The 19,679-nt window shown below is 31.2% G+C and overlaps 2 protein-coding genes across 3 annotated transcripts; one reads left to right on the top strand and one right to left on the bottom strand.

Annotated features, from left to right (window-relative positions):
* The first annotated feature begins 414 nt into the window (after positions 1-414).
* LOC107886553 (uncharacterized) lies at positions 415-3,990 on the top strand. The gene is made up of 7 exons (XM_016810549.2): positions 415-1,215; positions 1,321-1,407; positions 1,488-1,703; positions 2,340-2,504; positions 2,726-2,779; positions 2,878-3,024; positions 3,390-3,990. The coding sequence occupies exons 1-7, from the start codon at positions 853-855 to the stop codon at positions 3,765-3,767; spliced, it is 1,410 nt and encodes a 469-aa protein (XP_016666038.1). The 5' UTR covers positions 415-852; the 3' UTR covers positions 3,768-3,990.
* Positions 3,991-9,305: 5,315 nt separating this feature from the next.
* LOC107886551 (pentatricopeptide repeat-containing protein At1g60770) lies at positions 9,306-11,562 on the bottom strand. 2 transcript variants are annotated; one of them, XM_016810547.2, is made up of 2 exons: positions 11,178-11,562; positions 9,306-10,776 (listed from the first exon to the last, which is right to left on the bottom strand). In XM_016810547.2, exons 1-2 carry the CDS (start codon positions 11,403-11,405, stop codon positions 9,529-9,531), a joined length of 1,476 nt encoding a protein of 491 aa, XP_016666036.1. In that variant the 5' UTR covers positions 11,406-11,562; the 3' UTR covers positions 9,306-9,528. The 2 variants fall into 2 exon arrangements, with proteins under 2 accessions (XP_016666036.1, XP_016666037.1); XM_016810548.2 differs by having other exon boundaries at positions 11,204-11,342.
* Positions 11,563-19,679: the final 8,117 nt, after the last annotated feature.

Here is a 19,679-nt window from a genome sequence, read left to right as displayed (position 1 = left end):
AATAATATATAATAATACGTCACGAACTAAAATGATTTTCATTTCCTGCTATTCATGTTTGACTGACTAGAATTGACCCACCAAATCTGCAGTCTTCCATCTAAGGCACATGCTGATTACTGTAGTATTGGCAACAGAGATGACTATCTTTCTTGTTTTTGTGTTAGGAAAGTAATTAATGATAATAAATATTAGTAAAATAAAAATTCCAGGAAAATTAAGGTGGGTAAGCTTGGGAGAGAAATAAAGAACCAAGTAGCTGACACAAGGAACATCTAGGGAAGTGAGAAAGAGAAGAGGTTAAAGTAAACAACTTTGGAAGCCCAGAAGGCCAGAATCAAGCGTAATCCCTATCTGTCCTCACAAACCAAAGTAAAGAATAACAATAAAATCTGAACCCATTTTTTCCCTATAATATTAACACAAAAGCTAAAGTTCCCAGTCTTTGTATTGGAGACTGGAAACACAACCCCTTCACCTCTCTCTCTCTCTTCCCACCCGCAAACTCTTTTTTTCCCCCAAGATATAATTAAACCCTAAGCATGATTTCATCACTACTTAGTATTTATATCCCCACACCCACATGGGCAAAACTTTAAGAAAACTCTACCCATTTGTGTGATTTTCTTTTTTCAAGGAGCCAAATGCTTAGAAGGTCAATCCAAGGTGTCAGTACATAAAAAAAAAAGAAAGAAGAAGACATTTTGAAGCTGTAGAAGGAAGACGAAGAAGAAGAAAGAAGGGGTTTTGGGGGGGGGGTCATTTATAGGGTGTTTTTCGAGAGCATTGGAAATGGTGGCGAGAGAGTGAGTAAGTCAAGAAAGTTTGCTTAGAAGGGTGGTGTTGTGTTGGATGGATTATTTGGTGGGAGCCTCATTTCCAAAGGGAAAAACAACTAGGAGCCAATGGTGCTGTTTCGATCACAGAAGAAGACAACACCAATGTACAAAAACAGAAACCAATATTCAACAACAACCGACACCAGCAACTTCCTCAAACATGGCTTCTTCCTCTTGTAACATCTCACCTCCAATCATTCCCATCTTTGTATTCTTTCTTCTTGTTTCTTCTTCATTTTGTCCCGTCCGTTCCTCGGAAACCGGTAGTCTCCATGCAAAGAATCAAACTTTCCGGCCAGAAGTAGAGTTGCAAAAGTTGAAAACAATAGGAGAACTTCTCAACAAGATCAACAAGCCACCAATCAAGTCAATTCAGGCAATTTAATCTTATTTTGCACCCCTTATTGTTCGTCATCTTAATTAGCCATTGGTTTCCAATTTCCTCTGTTTTACGCTCTGTTTTTATCTAATTGCATTGCAGAGTCCAGATGGTGATATTATAGATTGTGTTTTGTTGCATCATCAACCAGCCTTTGATCATCCTCGATTAAAAGGACAAAAACCATTGGTAAGTTTTACTACCACGCATTAAAATAAAAATAAATTCCAGAATTTGACACTTGGTTCATTTTGGTTTTGAGAATTCAGGATCCACCAGAGAGACCAAGTGGTGTTAACCCAAATGGGATGGGGGGTGAAGATTTTCAGCTGTGGAGCATGTCGGGAGAATCATGTCCGGAAGGAACAATTCCAATCAGAAGGACAAGTGAAGAAGACATGTTGAGGGCTAGTTCTGTTAGAAGATTTGGAAGAAAAAGACCAAGAAGACGTGTTAGAAGAGACTCAACTAGCAATGGCCATGAGGTAGGTTCCTTGTTCATTTTTCCTTTCAAAAACTTCAATACTAATCCTTCGATTCTTATTCCTTTTTCTTTCTTTTCTTCTTCTTCTTCTTATTCTTGTTTGATACATGAAGTTTTTTAACTCTTAAAAAGCTGTTATTTAATTTTTATTTAAAGAAAAAAAAAAACAACAACAACACTAATATTGGTATGGCAATTCAAAGTATCTTCAACCAAGAAAAAGAAATATTAAAGTAGGTAAAGTGAATAGCAAAACTGTGCTTCCCAATTGTCTCCATTTTGCTCTCTTATCAAAACCATAAAAGATTATTTCATTGGATTCAAACAAAATGTATTTTTAAAAATTATTAGATGCTGAATAACATTTCTTTAAAACAAAAAGGGAGAATTTAGAAGGACGTATTTTGGTTCTCAAAAGGGTATACTATTTGATGAATTGAAGGCATCATTAAAAATAGGGTTTGATGAAATTATATTAAAATAACATTAGCATGATGAGTTGATCAGAAAATGGAATCTTCGGTAAATAAAGAACCCCAGCAGTGAAAATCCACACTAATAAGCTTTCAGGGTTCCTTCCCCGACCTGGCTAACAGGTACAGACATTCACACTAATTTTAGTGCGTCCGTATTACAGCATGCAGTTGGGTATGTGAGCGGCGATCAATACTATGGAGCAAAAGCAAGCATAAATGTGTGGACTCCACGTGTCTCTAATCAATATGAATTTAGCTTATCACAGATGTGGGTCATCTCTGGTTCTTTTGGCGATGATCTCAACACCATTGAAGCTGGCTGGCAGGTTTCTTCGTTTTCCATTCCATTATTAAAACTAAATACATTAATTAAAGATGCAAAGTATTTGTTTCTACACTTTGAATTCTATGCACTTGTTTAGTTCACATTTAAGGCAATTATCACAGCTCAACTACCTCTCACTTTTTTTTTTCTTTTCTTAATATTTCTATCTATTATAAATCATTATCATTTGGGTTGAATAAGGTTCTGATTGGTTAAATGCAGGTGAGCCCAGAACTATATGGGGACAACTATCCCAGATTCTTTACTTATTGGACCGTAAGTATACTAGAATTACTCAAAAACAACTTAGTTTCATGTTTTCTTAATGTTAAAAGAAAGAAATTAATGAGATGGCATGATTATGGTTTGGACAGACAGATGCATACCAGGCGACAGGGTGCTATAATTTGTTATGCTCAGGATTTGTTCAAACGAATAATAGAATAGCAATTGGAGCTGCAATCTCCCCAACATCATCATACAATGGCGGTCAATTTGATATTAGCCTCTTGATTTGGAAGGTAATATATATATTACTATTTACCCAATTAATTTGAACTCGCTTTTTAAAATTAAATAAAAAATAGGATTTAAAAAAAAAATTTATACAAATGGGTAGCGCTATTCATGCACTACATTGGTGGTGGAGAAGTGCACTTTGCCCCGCGTGCACTGTTAACCTCTCGAAATGCCTGTAATTTCCCCAACTGCCTTTTTGCTTTATAAGATTCTATTCTTTCCAAGTAAAAAACAGCTTCTTAATGGCCTTACCAGTGAGAGACCCCTCCACTTTGTGGAACAACAGAATCATTGATTTTACCATCAAACACTTGATACTTTCTTACATACCAATTAACTCTCAAGTAATGCATGTATTTTGGAGCAGGATCCGAAGCATGGAAATTGGTGGCTAGAATTCGGGTCAGGGGTCCTGGTAGGATACTGGCCATCCTTTTTGTTTACTCATCTAAGGGATCATGCAAGCATGGTTCAATTCGGGGGAGAAGTAGTGAACTCAAGGGCAGGGGGCTTCCACACCTCAACCGAAATGGGCAGTGGTCATTTCGCCGGCCAAGGCTTTGGGAAGGCCTCTTATTTCCGGAACTTGCAGGTGGTGGATTGGGATAACAACTTGATCCCATTGTCAAATCTACGAGTCCTTGCGGATCATCCAAATTGCTATGATATTCAAGGAGGAGTTAATAGAGTTTGGGGCAATTATTTTTACTATGGAGGACCTGGAAGAAACGTTAAATGCCCTTAAAATCAAGGGTATACTTTGAGATCTTCCTTTCCTTTTTCTTCTTTAATAATTGTTGGGTGATAATGGGTCTTCGGGGGGTATTCTTATAATTATTTTCCTTATTAGCCAACTTTTCTTTTTCTTTACAACTAACAAGGTGTCCATTAATTAGACCACCTTTGGGGACTTTATGTAAATGTGGAAAAAAGTGATAGAATATAGTGAATACAGTTAGGGTTGTGAATGCGTGCTATATATTCTTTTTCTTTTGCCTGTCTAATGTTGATTAGCTACTCCTTAATTAAGCCATTATCTAATCATCCCTTCTTTTATTTTCTTTTTTGCACTTAAGATAGACATTGACACTCCACTACTCACCTCGTTTCATTATTATAGATGTATTTAAACATAATATCATTAAAAATATCCAACTTCTATGGAATTGATAATAATTTTAAAAATTTGATGTTATGAGTTAGTTTAATTATAAAAATATCATTAAAAAAAGAAGGTAAAATCAAATTATTATTTTATTTTTGGTACAAACAATTTTATATTAATAATACGCACTAATAAAAAAAAAAGGAATCACATTTTAAGAAAAAAAAATCACACCACCCATCAGCATTACTGAATAACTGTTTAGAGTTATTTTTTTCACTTATCCAAGAAATGATACCAACATTTTATCACTTCTTTATTGCACCCACTATATTACTGCTCTTATTAATAATAGAATTTTTTTTTAAAGTCAATTTTTTTTGTAAAAGAAATATTAAATAAAATTTCCCATATTTTTTTTAGATGATATTTTAAAAATAATTCATTCTTCTTTTACAAAATACTCCATTTATAAAATAAAAAAAAAGTCATAAATATTTTATCAATTTTAATTTATATTAAAAATTACCAAACTACAATCGCCAGAATAAATTTTATCTTTTAATTTTTTAAATTAATTTTCACTTTTTATTTTTAAATTGTCAAAAGTTGTATAGGGAAAGGGTTAAAAGGGATGACATTTTTTCAAACTTGGTTATCCATGCAAATTGATGATTTGAGATTTTAAATTAGGAAGTGAAAAAAAATTAAAGATGAGTTGAAGTTTTTCAAAGTTAAAATTTTTAAATACTTGTGGTTATTGTTACTTAATAAAATAAATAAACCCTTAAACCAAAATATCCCAAATTCCCAAATCCATTTTCAATTAACTATGCTTCTGTAGCTTTTCTATTAATTAATCATCAAAAATCAAGGAAACTTAAATATAATCCCAAAAGGATTGATATGGTAATTACACCTTTTAAATAAAACATTGATTAATTAATATTATTGGAAGATTTTGAAGAATGCACAGTGGGAGTTCATTTTCAAGGACCACTGTTTTACTTAATCCACATCCTATATTTCCTCCTTCACCAATGCCTTAGGTTCAGGTGCACTTGCATTTATTAATAGGAATTATACAACTTCAAATAATATTAATTCAATATCATTAAATTTTTATTAATAGGAATTATGACGTCAAAAATATAAAACAATTTAAATATAATTATTACACAACAACATAAGTATATGCATGTCTGGAAATGATGTAATGTTTTCGGATTCATGATGGCAACCAGTATCTAATTTATCTTCTTACAATATATATTCCTCTTTAAAATATTCCTAGTTAATCTGTTTTTATAAATATTGGTTTGAGGATTTTTCATTTTATTTTTAATATATAAATTTTATTAATTTCAAAATGCACTGATTGTATTTTTTTTCTTAAAATATCATATTCGTAAGTATTAAGTACTCGTTATTGTTTATATATGCTAGTTTTTAATATTACGTACTTGTATGGGTGACACTTTGTCAGCCCTCCGAAAAATTTTATATTCACCTCTATATATTATAAAATTATAAATGAGTAAATGGTTAAATTACATTTTGACCTCCCAAAAGTAATACAGTTTTAATTTAATTCTTTAAAAATTATAAAAATATAAGTTAATACGATTATAAAATTACATTTTAGCTCTAAAGAATACATAACTCAATTCCGTTCTCCCCAAATAAATATTTTAGCTTCACCCCTACATATTTGTATGTAATTTTACGCGTTTAATTTTTTAATACGTTTTTTTAAATGTACTTTTAACTGCTATTGTTAATTTTTAAGTAGTTGTTTCATTAGTTATTTAAATTTGTGAATCTAACTAAAATATACTAACTTATTTAAAAATTCATATACAATAATAAAAATGATAAATTTTATAATTATAATTATATTCAATGTACAATATAATTTTATTTCTTATAAATAATTAATGCAAAACAATATTATTCAAAATAATAACTAATAATCATAATTAAAATGGGTTGGGATTTACTTATACCAATGTAAAATTGAAGTTGTTTTGCAGTACTGTTTCATATATTTTTATACAATTAATATTTTAACAACTCAATTATCGAATTTATCGATATAATTGTACTTGAAATGCATGTAAATTTTCGAACTGGTATAATATCTCTACCATATCAATTTAAATTATTGTATATATTAATATTTATTGAATAAACGAAATTTTTTTTTATAAAATAAATAATTAGAAAATTTTAATCTATGTCAAATTTGACATATATAATATATATATGAATGAAATCTGAAATATGAGAGTTAAATATAGCTATTAGTTTGATAATTCAAATATAGCGCTGATAAAAAAAAGTCGTAATTGTCATTAAAGCATTTATACAAACTAAAAGAAATATATTTACACTAAACTCTTTACTATTTGATATTCATTTTTTCCCTTAATAGTTAATTAATTAACCATGATATATAGTTCGGTAGATAGTGTATAATTAATAAAATATAAGATAGTATATGAGATTGTATAAATGTTTTATCTATACATGATAAAAGTTACTTTTTATATAAATAATTAAATTAATTATTAATGGAAAATTAATAATTTAAATATGAAGAAATTCAATATAAAATTTAACTTTTTTATTATGATAAAAATTCATTTAATAAAAGTTTTAATAGAATTAAATTTTTTATTTATAAGTATGGTAAATCTTTTATTGGTAAATGTATTTAATCAAATATTTTAATAAAATTAAAAATATTGTTTATAAATGTAATAAATCATATAAATAATAAAAATATATTTAAAATAACAAATTCCATTAATATAATAAACAACATTCATGAGTCCAAAAATTTGTCCAGACTTATAAAATTATAGATAATATATATTTTTGTTTTCGTTGGTCAAAGTTAGTTAATCCTTAAATAAAAATATATTTCTCTTGAAGTTATTTTTTATTTGGGAAAGAGTTTGGGTCAGGAAAAATATAATCCTCTTCATTGTTTCACACATTCAATAATTTTAGAATATTTTCATGAGAAAAATGTTATTCGTTTTATACTTGGAGATTTACTCGAGTTAATTAATTTTTTAATTAAAAAAATAAAATTGATAAAAAAAAAGCAGGAAATGGAGGCAGGCCCTCATTATACATTATTAATATATTATGAAATTAGTTCCATGAATGCTATTATAGGGACAATATCATTATTCTTATTAATTCCATGCATGCTTTCCTTTTCTCTCAATATTTAAATTAAATTATCGCTTTACTTTTACTTTTGGCTAAACAACTAAAAGCTTTTAATTAGTTAGAAAAAATATATTTTACATTTTGACCTTTTAATTTTTATTAATTTCACAATAGTTAGAAATATATATATATATATATATATAAACCTCAGATTAAATGTAACTTCTAACTTTAAATCCACTGTGTAGATTTAAATCCTTTGCCATTATGGTCAATTTTTAGTAATCTTTTTCATAGTTTATTGAAAAAAACATTTTAAGACTCAACCTAATTCATTAGACATCATTATTTAAAAGTATTAATAAATTATTTTTATTTATAAATCCAACTCATTTCAACTTATAATCGGCTTCTTTTGTTTTCTGCTTTTAGAAGAGAGTTTCATCCTCAATAAACTTTACACAAAATGTTATGTAAAAATATGTTGTTATTCCCTATACTTTTACTGAATTTAAAATTTAATTTTTGTACTTTAAAAGTTAAAAATTCAATTCTTTTATTTTTTTTAATTTAAAGATTTTAATCCAATATTATTGCCGGTGGTAATTTCCATTAAAATTTGATGATTGGATTAAGATTATTAAATTAAAAAAATAATAAAATCTATTTTTTTATAAAAAAATATGAAAGCCAAATCCTAAATTTTATCCCAGTATAGAAACTAACAGCATATTTTAACCAAAATATTATGACTGGTTGAAAAATTAATAGCAGGTAAAAAATAATAGTGCCCGTATAAAGCAGCAAGGAATGATTCTCTCTAAAAAGTAAAGAGAGAAAAAACAGATTTTACTTGGAAGCAAGGTTGGTGGTCCACTCCTATATGATAAAAAAAAAAAAAAATACCCCAGTATTCATTGAAACCGAAATATGAAAATACTAACTTTACTTCAACCACAAGCAAATACATATACATATATAATATAATTAATAGAAGCAGCAAGGCAAGCAATTTTAGTTGTTGAGTTGAGTTGGGAAAGGCTTTCAATTGCAGATATGGAATCTAGTTATATATCCTAGTAGCTGCTATATGCTTCCTCCTTAATTCAGCTTACCAGTATTGACAACGACTATTTTGCAAGGCCAAGGCTGCTTTCGGATGAATTAGAATAATTGGAATGTAGGTCCTTTAATGGACATTTTAAAAATTCGAAACCGACTTATCACTAAAAACTAATTGAAATTCTCTCAGTCGAACATGGCTAACCAATTGGACCACAAAGCTGACAAACATAGCAACATCATTATATCTTTCCAGTGTCTGAAAACCATGCATCTTTCTTTGTTTGATATCCTCACCTTTCATTTTGGTGATGCTTTCTTCAACCTCATGGCGATTGGTAACTGCTAACTGCTAACTGGTTTGGTAAAGTTAAAAGCCCCTCTTCTGCACCACCGTCTAAGGGTCAGATTACTAGGTTCAAGCGATCGGTGTAGGACTATTTTCAACATGCTAAAGCAGGGCTCTAGGTGGTAGGAAAGTCGAAACAAGTTGAGATTCTAAAGGGATGGAATTGGAAACTTTATTTATCCAATAGATAATTAAGAATCTAAGAAGGAAGCTTCTGCTTTCTTGGGGTCCTTTTAGGTGGTCCAAGATAAAAACCAAGCATCATAGCAGATACGGACACAATACCACAACTTATCCCACTTTTGGTACAATCCAACAGGAGCTTTAGATTCTTGAAGACAAGAGGACATGGCAGCTTTGCCTTTAAGACTCCCCTTGCTTCATTTAAGGGACCGATACACACCTCTAGATCCAGTTATAATGCCACAACTCTCACGAATTGGCTGATGAACATAAGCATGTAGTAACTATAGCATCGTGACTAGAAAGTGCATAATACAGTATCCTAGTCTTAATATAAATGAAGCAACTGCATGCTGCCATAATGTACCTGAAAACCTAGTATAAATTGCCAGTAACTAAGATGAAAAAAAAAAGATCCTATCTCATAACATATCAAATGAGTCAACATCTACCCACAAAAAAAACAGAACTTGAGATGGATCATGCTATACTACTGTGCATTGGTTCAACACAATAATTACCAATTGCATTTTATTATAAAGAAAAAAAAACAGCAGCTAATTATAGCTATTAAAAATCACTTCTCCAGGAATTCGAACTTTAGAACAACATATTAGAGAAAAATCACTCAACCGAAATCACTTCAAGCAATTGCTTACTTGCGTCACTCACTTCCACCTTTTCCATCTTCAAATGGCGATGCATCATGGGACTTTTCCTTCCAGCAGCTGCATAAGTTCTTATCAATAATTCAAACACTTCCTCTCCAACACGGTCTACAGCTTTCTTTAAAATCTCTACAAAACCTTCGGCCCCATCAACTTCTTTCACTTGCTCAAAATGACGCATCACCGTCCCAATAGTTTCAGATGATGGGACCCACTTTCTGCCATCTCCTCTGCCAGTGGAAATTGCATTGGCCACACAATCAACAGCCAGCTTGGTGTCTCCATTTTTCAAATAATAATCCAAAAAGATCTCCCAAGTTTTGGCATTAGGCTTCGCCCCTCTTCTACGGGCCCTCTCCTTCAGCTCTAGAGCTTTTTCTAGCAAGCCCTCCTTGGCATAAGCTCCAATTAAGACATTTGCAATCCGGATATCATAAGTAGAGCAATCCGATTCCCATTCTCTAAAGCATTTCTCAGCTCCGGGTAAATCTTTCAAGTTTATTAATACCTGAATCATATTCAGATAGCTTATATTGGCTGTTTTGTGAAAAGAGAGCCTCAATGAACGCCATATTCGATAAACTTCATGCAAATTTCCAATTCGGCCATACAATGTAATTAGAAACTGGAAAGCAGAAAGATTTCTGTGGGCATTTCTCTTTTCCAATTCCTTAAGTGCCTTCTCTGCCTTCTCAAACAAGCCGGCATCAACATAAATTGATGCTATATTGCTATATGTTGTCCAATCATCAGCATCCTCAGCATCTCTCTTCATTTCCTCGATAACTCTTTCAACTCCAGAAATATCATTCATAGCAGCCAGAGCCCTCATCCAAACGTTGTATGTATATGAATCTGGTATGACACCACATGATTTCATTTCCTGTATAATTTCTTGTACCCTTTCAGGCAGGCCAATCTTTGTGTAAAGAGTCATGAGACTATTATAAGACATAGAGCTTAAAGGAAGGTTAAGTTCCTTCATCTTTTCCATCAGAGCTTCTGCTTTTTCAGTCATCAATTCCTTACAATAACAGTTGAGAAGGGCACCATAAGTTAGATGGTTTTTCAGTGCTTCAGGAAGATCAACGAAGTAATTTTCAGCAGCAGGAATCCCTTGAGCTTTGGCAACCAAATCAAGATGGATAGCCTGATCACTAACAGTCTTATTCATGCCCCTCTTAGTCGCCATCATTTCAGACAGCTGTAAATGCAAATGTAATGACATACATAACCCATTTTGAATTAGGAAGTATTGAAATAAAAAATAGAAACCTACATTCATAAGAACATTCTGAACCAAGTATTAGCAACAATTATATGCAATCTCCACAACAAAAGGAGAATTATATGATAATATAAGTACAATGTCTATCCTAAAACGCTTATGACTCTCTTTCACTTGATTGTACAATATAACCCAATCGTAGTTTGTAAATAACAATACCACGTAATCAAAAGCCAAAGGAATTAAAAATAAAAAAAGGGCCAAGATTCGCACTACTTCATTAGACAAAATCAACAAAGTTTCATATCTATTAGAACACCATAAGAGAAATTTCGCAATAAAAACCCCAGGCTTTGATCTAAAAAAGGAATACGAACCTTGAGAGCAGGGAAATAGAACTTACGGTGGCGAAGCTTCTTGAGAGTCTCGTCTACTTCCCATTTGTAGACACGCTTGGAGCTCTTGATGAAGTGATTAAGCTGCTGCCGCACGCTAGTTTCCGAGCCGCCTTCCTTAAAAAGCCGGTGGAAAAGAACTTCTTCTAAGTACTTGTTTGACCTTCTCGTCACATTCTTGGTCCGTCCCAATTGCTGCATCAACGCCATTGATTTGGTTGAGTGAGAAGGGGTTAGGGTTTTAGGGTTTCTTTTATTATTTATTTTGGATTCATTTGATGAAAGAAATTTTGGGGAAATGAAAGAAAAACCCTTGCTGAAACACCCCCCGCCGGGGGGGCCCGCGGAGTAACTGAGAGAGCCAGCCGAGCCGGCTTTGGTTTCTGGATTTGGGCTTAAAACTTCGGCTTTTGATTTGTTACATGAACCATTTGAAATTGAAAATGTGGCCTTAATCCTTTGAGGTTTTCTTTTCGTGGTAAGGTTAAAAATAAAAGAAATTTAAGGTAGAATTATATACATTGAATTTTAATTTGGAGTTATTATATATGTGAATTTTTAATTATGGTTTAAATATATATTTTAAATTTTAATTTTGATTTAATCATACATATTTAAAGAAATAAATAAATAAATTTATTTTAATATTAAATAAATATAATTATTTATTTATGCAATATATAAACATAAAATAATGTTATATCAATGATTGTGTTAATAATTTACAAGAATTAAATCAAATCAAAATTTTATGTATAAAATTGCACAAAATCAAAGTTCATGTATACAATTACACATTAAACCATAATTCATGTATAATTTTAATATTTATTCCAAAAAGTAATATATTCAGCTACTGATAATCAAATTTTAATTAGGGAAATGTGATTAAATGGTTTAATTTGCAAAATAAGCAATGGAATCAAAAGTTTAGAGTTTTTTTTTTAAAAACTACATCCCAAGGTTATTAAATTATTAGTAAATTTAATTTTTAGTTACTTCGAGAAGTTATAAAATTGTCACTAAATTATTTAAAAATTTTCATACAAGTCATTGAGCTGTTAAAATTATTACTATATGACTTTCTCTATCCGCACCGTCTACATTAATCAAAAGTTTTTCTTCCACTTCTCTTTTATAGTTTATTTTCTTTTTCATGAAATAACTTTAAATGTTTCAAATATAATAGCGTGATTTCCATTAGTGACAAAAAAAAGTCAATTTCAAAGTTGATTTTCCTAAATCAAGTTAACCCAAAAATTTTCTTTGAAAATTTTAAAATCGAATTATCAAGTAATTAAATTAGATAAGTTGATAATCATAATATATAGGCTAATTTACTTTGTCAAAGAAGCCGATATTTCATGCATATAACAAGAATATCGAGATCACTATCATAAGATTCATCATTTGTCGTACATATTTTTATCAAACCGGCTGAAGTAGATGTGCTCTTGAAGCTTAAGAAAATGATGGACATGATGAAGTTCGAGAACTTGGTTTAAAGGGAGCTGTGATAAATTGGACTGAATTATTTATAAAATATAAATTTATTTATTTATTTATAATAATAAATTTAACTTTTAATGGTTATATTTTTTTAATTTGATTTTTATTTTTTTAGTTAAATTTGATAATTAATATTTTAAAAAGGGTAAATTTATTTTTTTAACGAAAATATTGACTAAAACATAAACTTTTTAGTGATATTGTCGTGACAACATTTTACAAGTACTTCATGTTGACATAACACCAATTTTTTTTATATATTATGTCAACAAATAATTTAAAATTTATAAAAAATAAAAAAAATGAAAAGTTCATAAAAATTAAAAAAGAAAAAGTATGAAATAAATGTGGATTATTATGCAAGTTATCATGTTTAAAATTTTAATGTTTTAGTCAATATTTTCGTTAAAAAACAACAATTCGACTCTTATTGAAAAGTTGATAGTCAAATTTGAATCTATTTAAAAGATTGAGAGCCAAATTCGGCTAAAAAAAGAATAATAACTAAACTAACAAAAGATGTAAACATTAAGGGTGTGCTTGGTTGGGTGAAAAAAAAGTGAAGGAATAAAAGGAGAGAGTGAAAAAATGGAAAGAAAAATAAATTGAGTATGCTTGGTTGGGAAGAAAAGTACAAGAAAATAAAATAAAATAAAATGATTTTTTTCATAAAAATTAATCATTCTAAATTGAAATGATAAGAATGGAAAAAATAAGAGAGATGTGTATATTATATACTTTAAAATTATGCAATTTTCAAATGTTTTATTTTATTTTCTTTCATTTTTCTAACTCTAGCAGTAATGTATGTAAATAATAAAAAAAATTCCTTCCATTATTCCACCCTTCCTACCAAGCACGACTATAGAAAGAAAAATTATATTTTTAATCCTTCTAATCTTTTACCACTTCAATTATCCATTATTACAATTTTTTTTCACTCTACCAAACAAAGACTAAGCACTAAATTTGTTATTATACAGTTTTGCTTCTTTGAAGTTTTAATTTGAATAGTATAATTTTCGTTAAATCCGTTTCACTTAAATTTATTCTTGAGTTGGGTTTGAGTTGATTTAAATAAAATATTCCTACTAATTATTCATGCTCAAACCAAACCCAACTCAAAATATAAGCTCAATATTATGTCTAGGCTGAGCCTTGACCCACCAAAGTTATCATATAAAATAAAAAATAAAAAAATAATTAGAAGGGAAAAAAATAAGGCAATGAGACCACATATACGCCAGATGATCTATGCACCAAATAAATGTACAGGAAATTTTCAATCAAAGAAACCATGTAAGACCCAATGCAAGTCTTTTAGGAATAAACGAAAAGAAAAAACATGAAAAAGGAAGAAACATTTGAGTAAAAAATAGATGATGGAAGCTAATTTATTGTGAGAGCAGTAGAAGCTTCTTTTCTTCCTTGTTGAAGATGACGATGTGTAAACTAATAATTGAGCATCAGATTTTAATTTATTCACAGTTAATAAAATTCAGGTTTTACATATTGTAATTTAGCTATTAAGGTATGAGTTTGGGTTTTATTTAGAATTATATAAACATATAACATTAAGAATATATAGTTGGGTCAAGTTATGGTTTCATATTAAAAAATTTTGTTCAGACTCAAATTAAAAGGAGTTTAAAATTTTATTCAGATCTATTTTTTGGACCTTATACTTTTATCCAAATCTTTCATAATTTGATTGTATTTTTTTTATTATAAACAAATTTTTTAATAAAAAACCTTAACATTGTGTTATGTTTTGGTTGTTTCAAATTTAATGTGTTTTTTTTTTCAAAGTGTTGTTAATTTATCTCATAATTAACATGATTGTTATCATATTGATTTAAATTTAAATTATTTATTTAAGAATAGGTTCTTAATATTTATCACACATTAAAAAAAAATATCATATTTAAAACTTTCGCAGTTGGAAATGCAATTAACAAGAGATATACTCAAGTGATGATAATTGTTCGTCAGCGAAAAAACTTGCTGAAGAATGATACCCACATACTGTTTATGTTCTTTTCTTTTTAGAATTAATGATATGGTCTTAGCATTTAGTTTTGGGGGCTGAATTAAAATTTTTAACAACTTTGAGTGTTTTAGTAAGAATTTTCAAAAATTTTACTAGGTTTAATTAAAACTTTCAAATTTTTTAGAGGTTTTATGACAATTTACAAAAAGAATTTAAGACTTTAATTGTAATTTTTAAAAATTTTCAAAGGTTTAATAATAATTTTTAAGATTTTAAAGGCCCTAATTAAAATTTTTAAAAAAACTTAAAAGAGTATAACTGAAATTTTCAAAAACTTTTGGGCAATCCCCCCTAAGCCCTAAGAGGATAACCTCTGTAGGTTAATATTTTTTAATTACAAATAATAATTTATTATTAAATACTTTTTTATAAATATTATATTAGATATTTTTTAAATTTGATATAAAATTATATTATAAGTTATCCAAACCTATAACTTACTATTAAATTTGTCCCATCCAATGAGAATGAGAATTCAAATTTTGAAGCCTTCAGTTATAGGACAATAAAGCAATGGAATTTTTCGCTATGGCGGGAGCAATTAAGTCATTTAATATGTTGTTAAAATAAGGAAGATTGATGATAAAACGAAAGGAAGATAATTATGAAGTTTATTAATCTTAATTACTTAATTCTAACGAGATAAATTTATATTTAAAACTAAATTATTATAATAATTTACGCAAATATAAGATAAATTAAAAAAAATATGAAAACATGGAATAATTCATAACACAAAAATGGTATAATATAAGCTTATTTTTATTATTTTTGATAATATTTCCTATTAAGTTCGTATTATATAATTCGAAATAGTGGAGTCTAATTAACTAAATTCAAATAAATGCAAACTGTTTAATATATAGTGCCATTAAACATCCACATTATTTCATGACCATTTTACCAATAAAAGCCCATTTCCTATTTTATTTATGGAAATGGGCTACTTTTTTTCATTATTTACCGGAATGGGTCGAATACACTAAAACACGTTTACATAAGAGCATTTTAAGGGAAATTTCAGCAAAACGCATCCTTGAGAGAGCGATTTTGCCATGTCAGCAAAAAATGTGCTGACATGGCAAAACGCTCCCTTAGGGATGCGTTTTAACCCGTGTTTTTGACCCCAACGGTAAAAAAAAAACAAAAAAACTATAAACTCCCATCCTATTTTTTCACACAAACATTTCTTCCAAAATTCTTAAAAAAGCTCTCAAATTTCTCCCTAAATTTCTCAAAGCTCTCTTTAATTAATTATTTCTTTAAATTTTTTTTCTAAATTAGTATTTTTTTTATAGTTTCAAAGATATTTGGTCGTGTTTGCAATGACAGGAGAATTAATTCGTCTCGATCATAAATATATCTCCATCGAACAAATGAAAATGGTAATGGTTAATTTCAAATTTTGAATATTATTTAATATTTTTTTCATTTATGTAATTTTAATTAATTTTTATTTTATAATTTTTTATAATAGTCTGTAGATCGGGTGTTACAATGTTATATTCGTAATATGTTTGGTCCTCTATCATCGTAATTACTGGAGGGAACGGGTTTTTGGCACGTGGGAAATATAGGCTAGGGATGCAAGTTGGATCCAAAACTCATCATCGCGTTCATAGAGAGGTGGAGACCCGAGACGCACACATTCCATTTTCCATGTAGAGAGTGTACCATCACTTTGGAAGACTTGCAGTTACAATTGGGATTGCTGGTGGATGGGTCTGTACTCACCGGGTCTGCTCAATTTGCTGATTGGGGAGCCATATGCTACGATCTTTTGGGTGCAACTCTGGATAATATTTACGGAGTTCGGATCGAGATAGGTTGGTTACAAGACACATTCTCGGAGCTAGAGAATGATTCAACAGAAGTAGAAAGAATACGATATGCTCAGGCATATATCCTTGAGGTTATTAGAGGTTATTTGATGCCGAGTTTGTCACGAAACCTCGTACATCTGAGGTGGTTGTTGAAACTCATTGATTTTAGAGCCGCTAGCAAACTTAGTTCGGGGTCTGCCATGTTGGCAACATTGTACCGAGAGATGTGAGGAGCGACAAAACCAAATAAAACCAAATAAAGACAAAACCAAATTTGGATTCTGACAACCAATTTTCGTGACACCTGAGGTGCTCGATGATAAGACAATCGAATACGCATTGGCCGGTATTCTTCTCAAAATATATCGAAATTTGGGAAAATTGATATGATCATATACCTACTCGCGAACCTATCATCGTTGTAGAGTTAGCGTGCGCGCCGGATTACATGCCATGATTTAGGATCCATAGCAAGCCATATTTGCTCTCGGAAGAGCAGAGGCGTTAGCAAATCCGTGTTGAAAGGGAATGACGGGGCCCTTTAAATCCAAGGAGAAGGGATGACGAGACGGGCTCATCAACAGCACCCACACAATCACCGGGCCCAATGCCTTAAGCGATGGCTCCCACACCACAGCCCCTTCAGATTATGCCAGGTGCGTATTCTAGCCCTTATATGTATCCTAACCCTTATATGTTTCCTTTTCCCAGTCCTATGTCAGGTTGGAATGCATGGCCCGGTGCATTTTCTTTTTTGATGACTCTGATTCAACCAACGATATATAGGCCATCGTGGCATGAGGGATTGCATGAGGCACTGTCGGGGAGCTCATCTCATTTCTAATCCCCATCGCCTTATGGGATTCAAATACCTCCGCCATGGGTGATGCAAACACCTCCGTATTCTTTATTCTATCAAGGTGGGTCATCCTTCCAACACCCAAAACCAGAACAACCACAATCCCCGTCGAAAGTTGAGCCAAGAAGGAATCCAGCGCGTAACCGTCGACCACCCCTATGTGGCACTAATTCCGACCAAGATATGCATTGATTTTTTAAATATATTTGTACAAACTGTTTTTATATTGTTTCATTTAATAAAATAAAATTTGTTTTGAATATTTTAATAGTAAATTATTTTTATATTTTGTCCTATTTTATAAAATAGAAGTTCTTTTGAATAAGGCAATATAAGTAATGCAACATAATTTTATTTAAGCAATTATCAACTATTTCAATTTGGATATGTTCGAATTATATGACTTGGGTTCCTATACTATCCGTACAACTTCTGTTGGTTCATTCTTTCCCGGATATCCATATTATCTCGTATTCTACTCGAGCAAAGTCAAAATTTTGGTTTGTGATGCAATTCTCTATCCGGTAACAACTTAAATGGAGTAAGCGATACAGATGGCCACTTACATTCATCTGGGACCGGTGGGAATATGTGTCTCCACACGTTGTACATGTATTCTATTTTGTACACTTTGTCAACATAGCTAATGAGATCCAAACGGAGATTCTGACAAGCTGCAATTGCATGAGTGTGTCAAACGTCCCACAGTTGCAAGTCCTATTTCTCAGGTGTACATGATATTGCCGGCCGGTAATACCTTGGTTTAGTCTGTCGAACTTTGTCACACGAAATCATAAGTTGTCGCGATCGTAACACACTATGTGCATGGTGTTGGCCTGCGCCTTTGTCTTGTTAATTTCTTGCAATACCTTTCGGCACCATACATGGTCTCCCTACATTTGGCCTTTATAACTCGCTGCTCGCTTTGGAAATAATGCCGCCAAATGGAAATATATCTCCTGCACAATCGAGATTATCTACAAATAACGCGTTCCTTTTAAAACAGAATTTATGCATTCAGCCATGTTTGAGGTCCTATGACCATATCGTAGGTCACCGTCGTATGCTTGTGTCTACCAATCAAAAGGTATGTTACAGAGGTTGTTTACGCCTTGATCGTTAATTGACTGGAAAATCACCAACATCTCATGAAAATGGTCCTTATTGATTTCGTACCCTGTCAATATAAGTTGATAGATAAAATTACATACCACTCTTCCATTCAGAAAAAATTGAATATTACAAACGAAATTATATTAGTAGAGATTAAATACCCATGGTGGTCACTTGTCGTCGTTTAGTGGTAGACCGATATTACCTATAGTAGTTGGACGCAACGTGCCTTTGACAATAATTATAGTGTGTGTGATCCCATAGGCTTTCCTATCGCTCAATTGCGGTTAGTATTCCAGTGCCTCAATCTAATATAATATAGATATCAGGTTGGGGGCAAACATGCCTCCTCAACCTAGAAAGAAAGAAATCCAATCGTCACCTGACTCCCCCGGTGTTATTGCAAATGCAATTGGAAGGATTCTCCCACCCCATCCTGTGCCACAATTAGCAATAGCCAATGGGTATATCTACTATATATAAATGTACCGTCAATTTTTACTAATGGCTTGCAGTACACAAATGCATCTCGACATTGCTTAAAGCTCCAGAATAGACGTTTGAACACATGGCATCCACGGAGCAAGAGATCATTATAGTATGTAGGGCCTGTTTCAAGGTCTGTTACACAACCTAGGACGTACCTCTTCAGCACCTAACACCACTAGCACACCTCATTATATGAAGTGTCCCACCTACTATGCATTTTTTCCAACGCCTTTTGCTTAGCTACCCAGGCATTGTGGTAAGAGAGCGTGTACCTCAATTGGTTACGAATATTGGCAATTAAGACCAATACAAAAGTCTTGGGATCCGCCTTCACCATCAGTAGTATTAAGCTAGCTATCATATATGAATCCATCTTGGGATGATTTTGTGAAACACTTGTCAACGAAGTAAGTTATAATGCAACATTAAGTAATAACAGTATTATTCAAAAACACTAAACACTCAATGATACTGTATCGGCAACACAGGTATGTGGACCTTTGTACTTTTTTATATCACACAAGCCTGTCTTTTTCCTAACCGAAGTCATTATTTTCTATGAACATGTACTATCTTGCATTACACACTTGGCCTCGAACTTCTCGGATTTGGATTTACCCATGAGGTAGTTAACCCCGTTC

This window comes from Gossypium hirsutum, chromosome A03, assembly GCF_007990345.1.
Source record: "Gossypium hirsutum isolate 1008001.06 chromosome A03, Gossypium_hirsutum_v2.1, whole genome shotgun sequence".
NCBI classification, from domain to species: domain Eukaryota; kingdom Viridiplantae; phylum Streptophyta; class Magnoliopsida; order Malvales; family Malvaceae; genus Gossypium; species Gossypium hirsutum.
Note: the sequence above shows the minus strand (reverse complement) of the source record. Positions and strands in the feature narration are given on the sequence as shown.

What these genes read in the sequence shown, in the direction of transcription:
- LOC107886553 (XM_016810549.2), top strand. Translation starts at nt 853, where the DNA reads ATGGATTATTTGGTGGGAGCCTCATTTCCAAAGGGAAAAACAACTAGG. An exon ending in TAAAAGGACAAAAACCATTG is followed by an intron (nt 1,408 to 1,487) that starts GTAAGTTTTACT and finishes TTGAGAATTCAG; the next exon opens with GATCCACCAGAGAGACCAAG. An exon ending in GATTCTTTACTTATTGGACC is followed by an intron (nt 2,780 to 2,877) that starts GTAAGTATACTA and finishes TGGTTTGGACAG; the next exon opens with ACAGATGCATACCAGGCGAC.
- LOC107886551 (XM_016810547.2), bottom strand. Translation starts at nt 11,405, where the DNA reads ATGGCGTTGATGCAGCAATTGGGACGGACCAAGAATGTGACGAGAAGG. An exon ending in TCTATTTCCCTGCTCTCAAG is followed by an intron (nt 10,777 to 11,177) that starts GTTCGTATTCCT and finishes TTGCATTTACAG; the next exon opens with CTGTCTGAAATGATGGCGAC.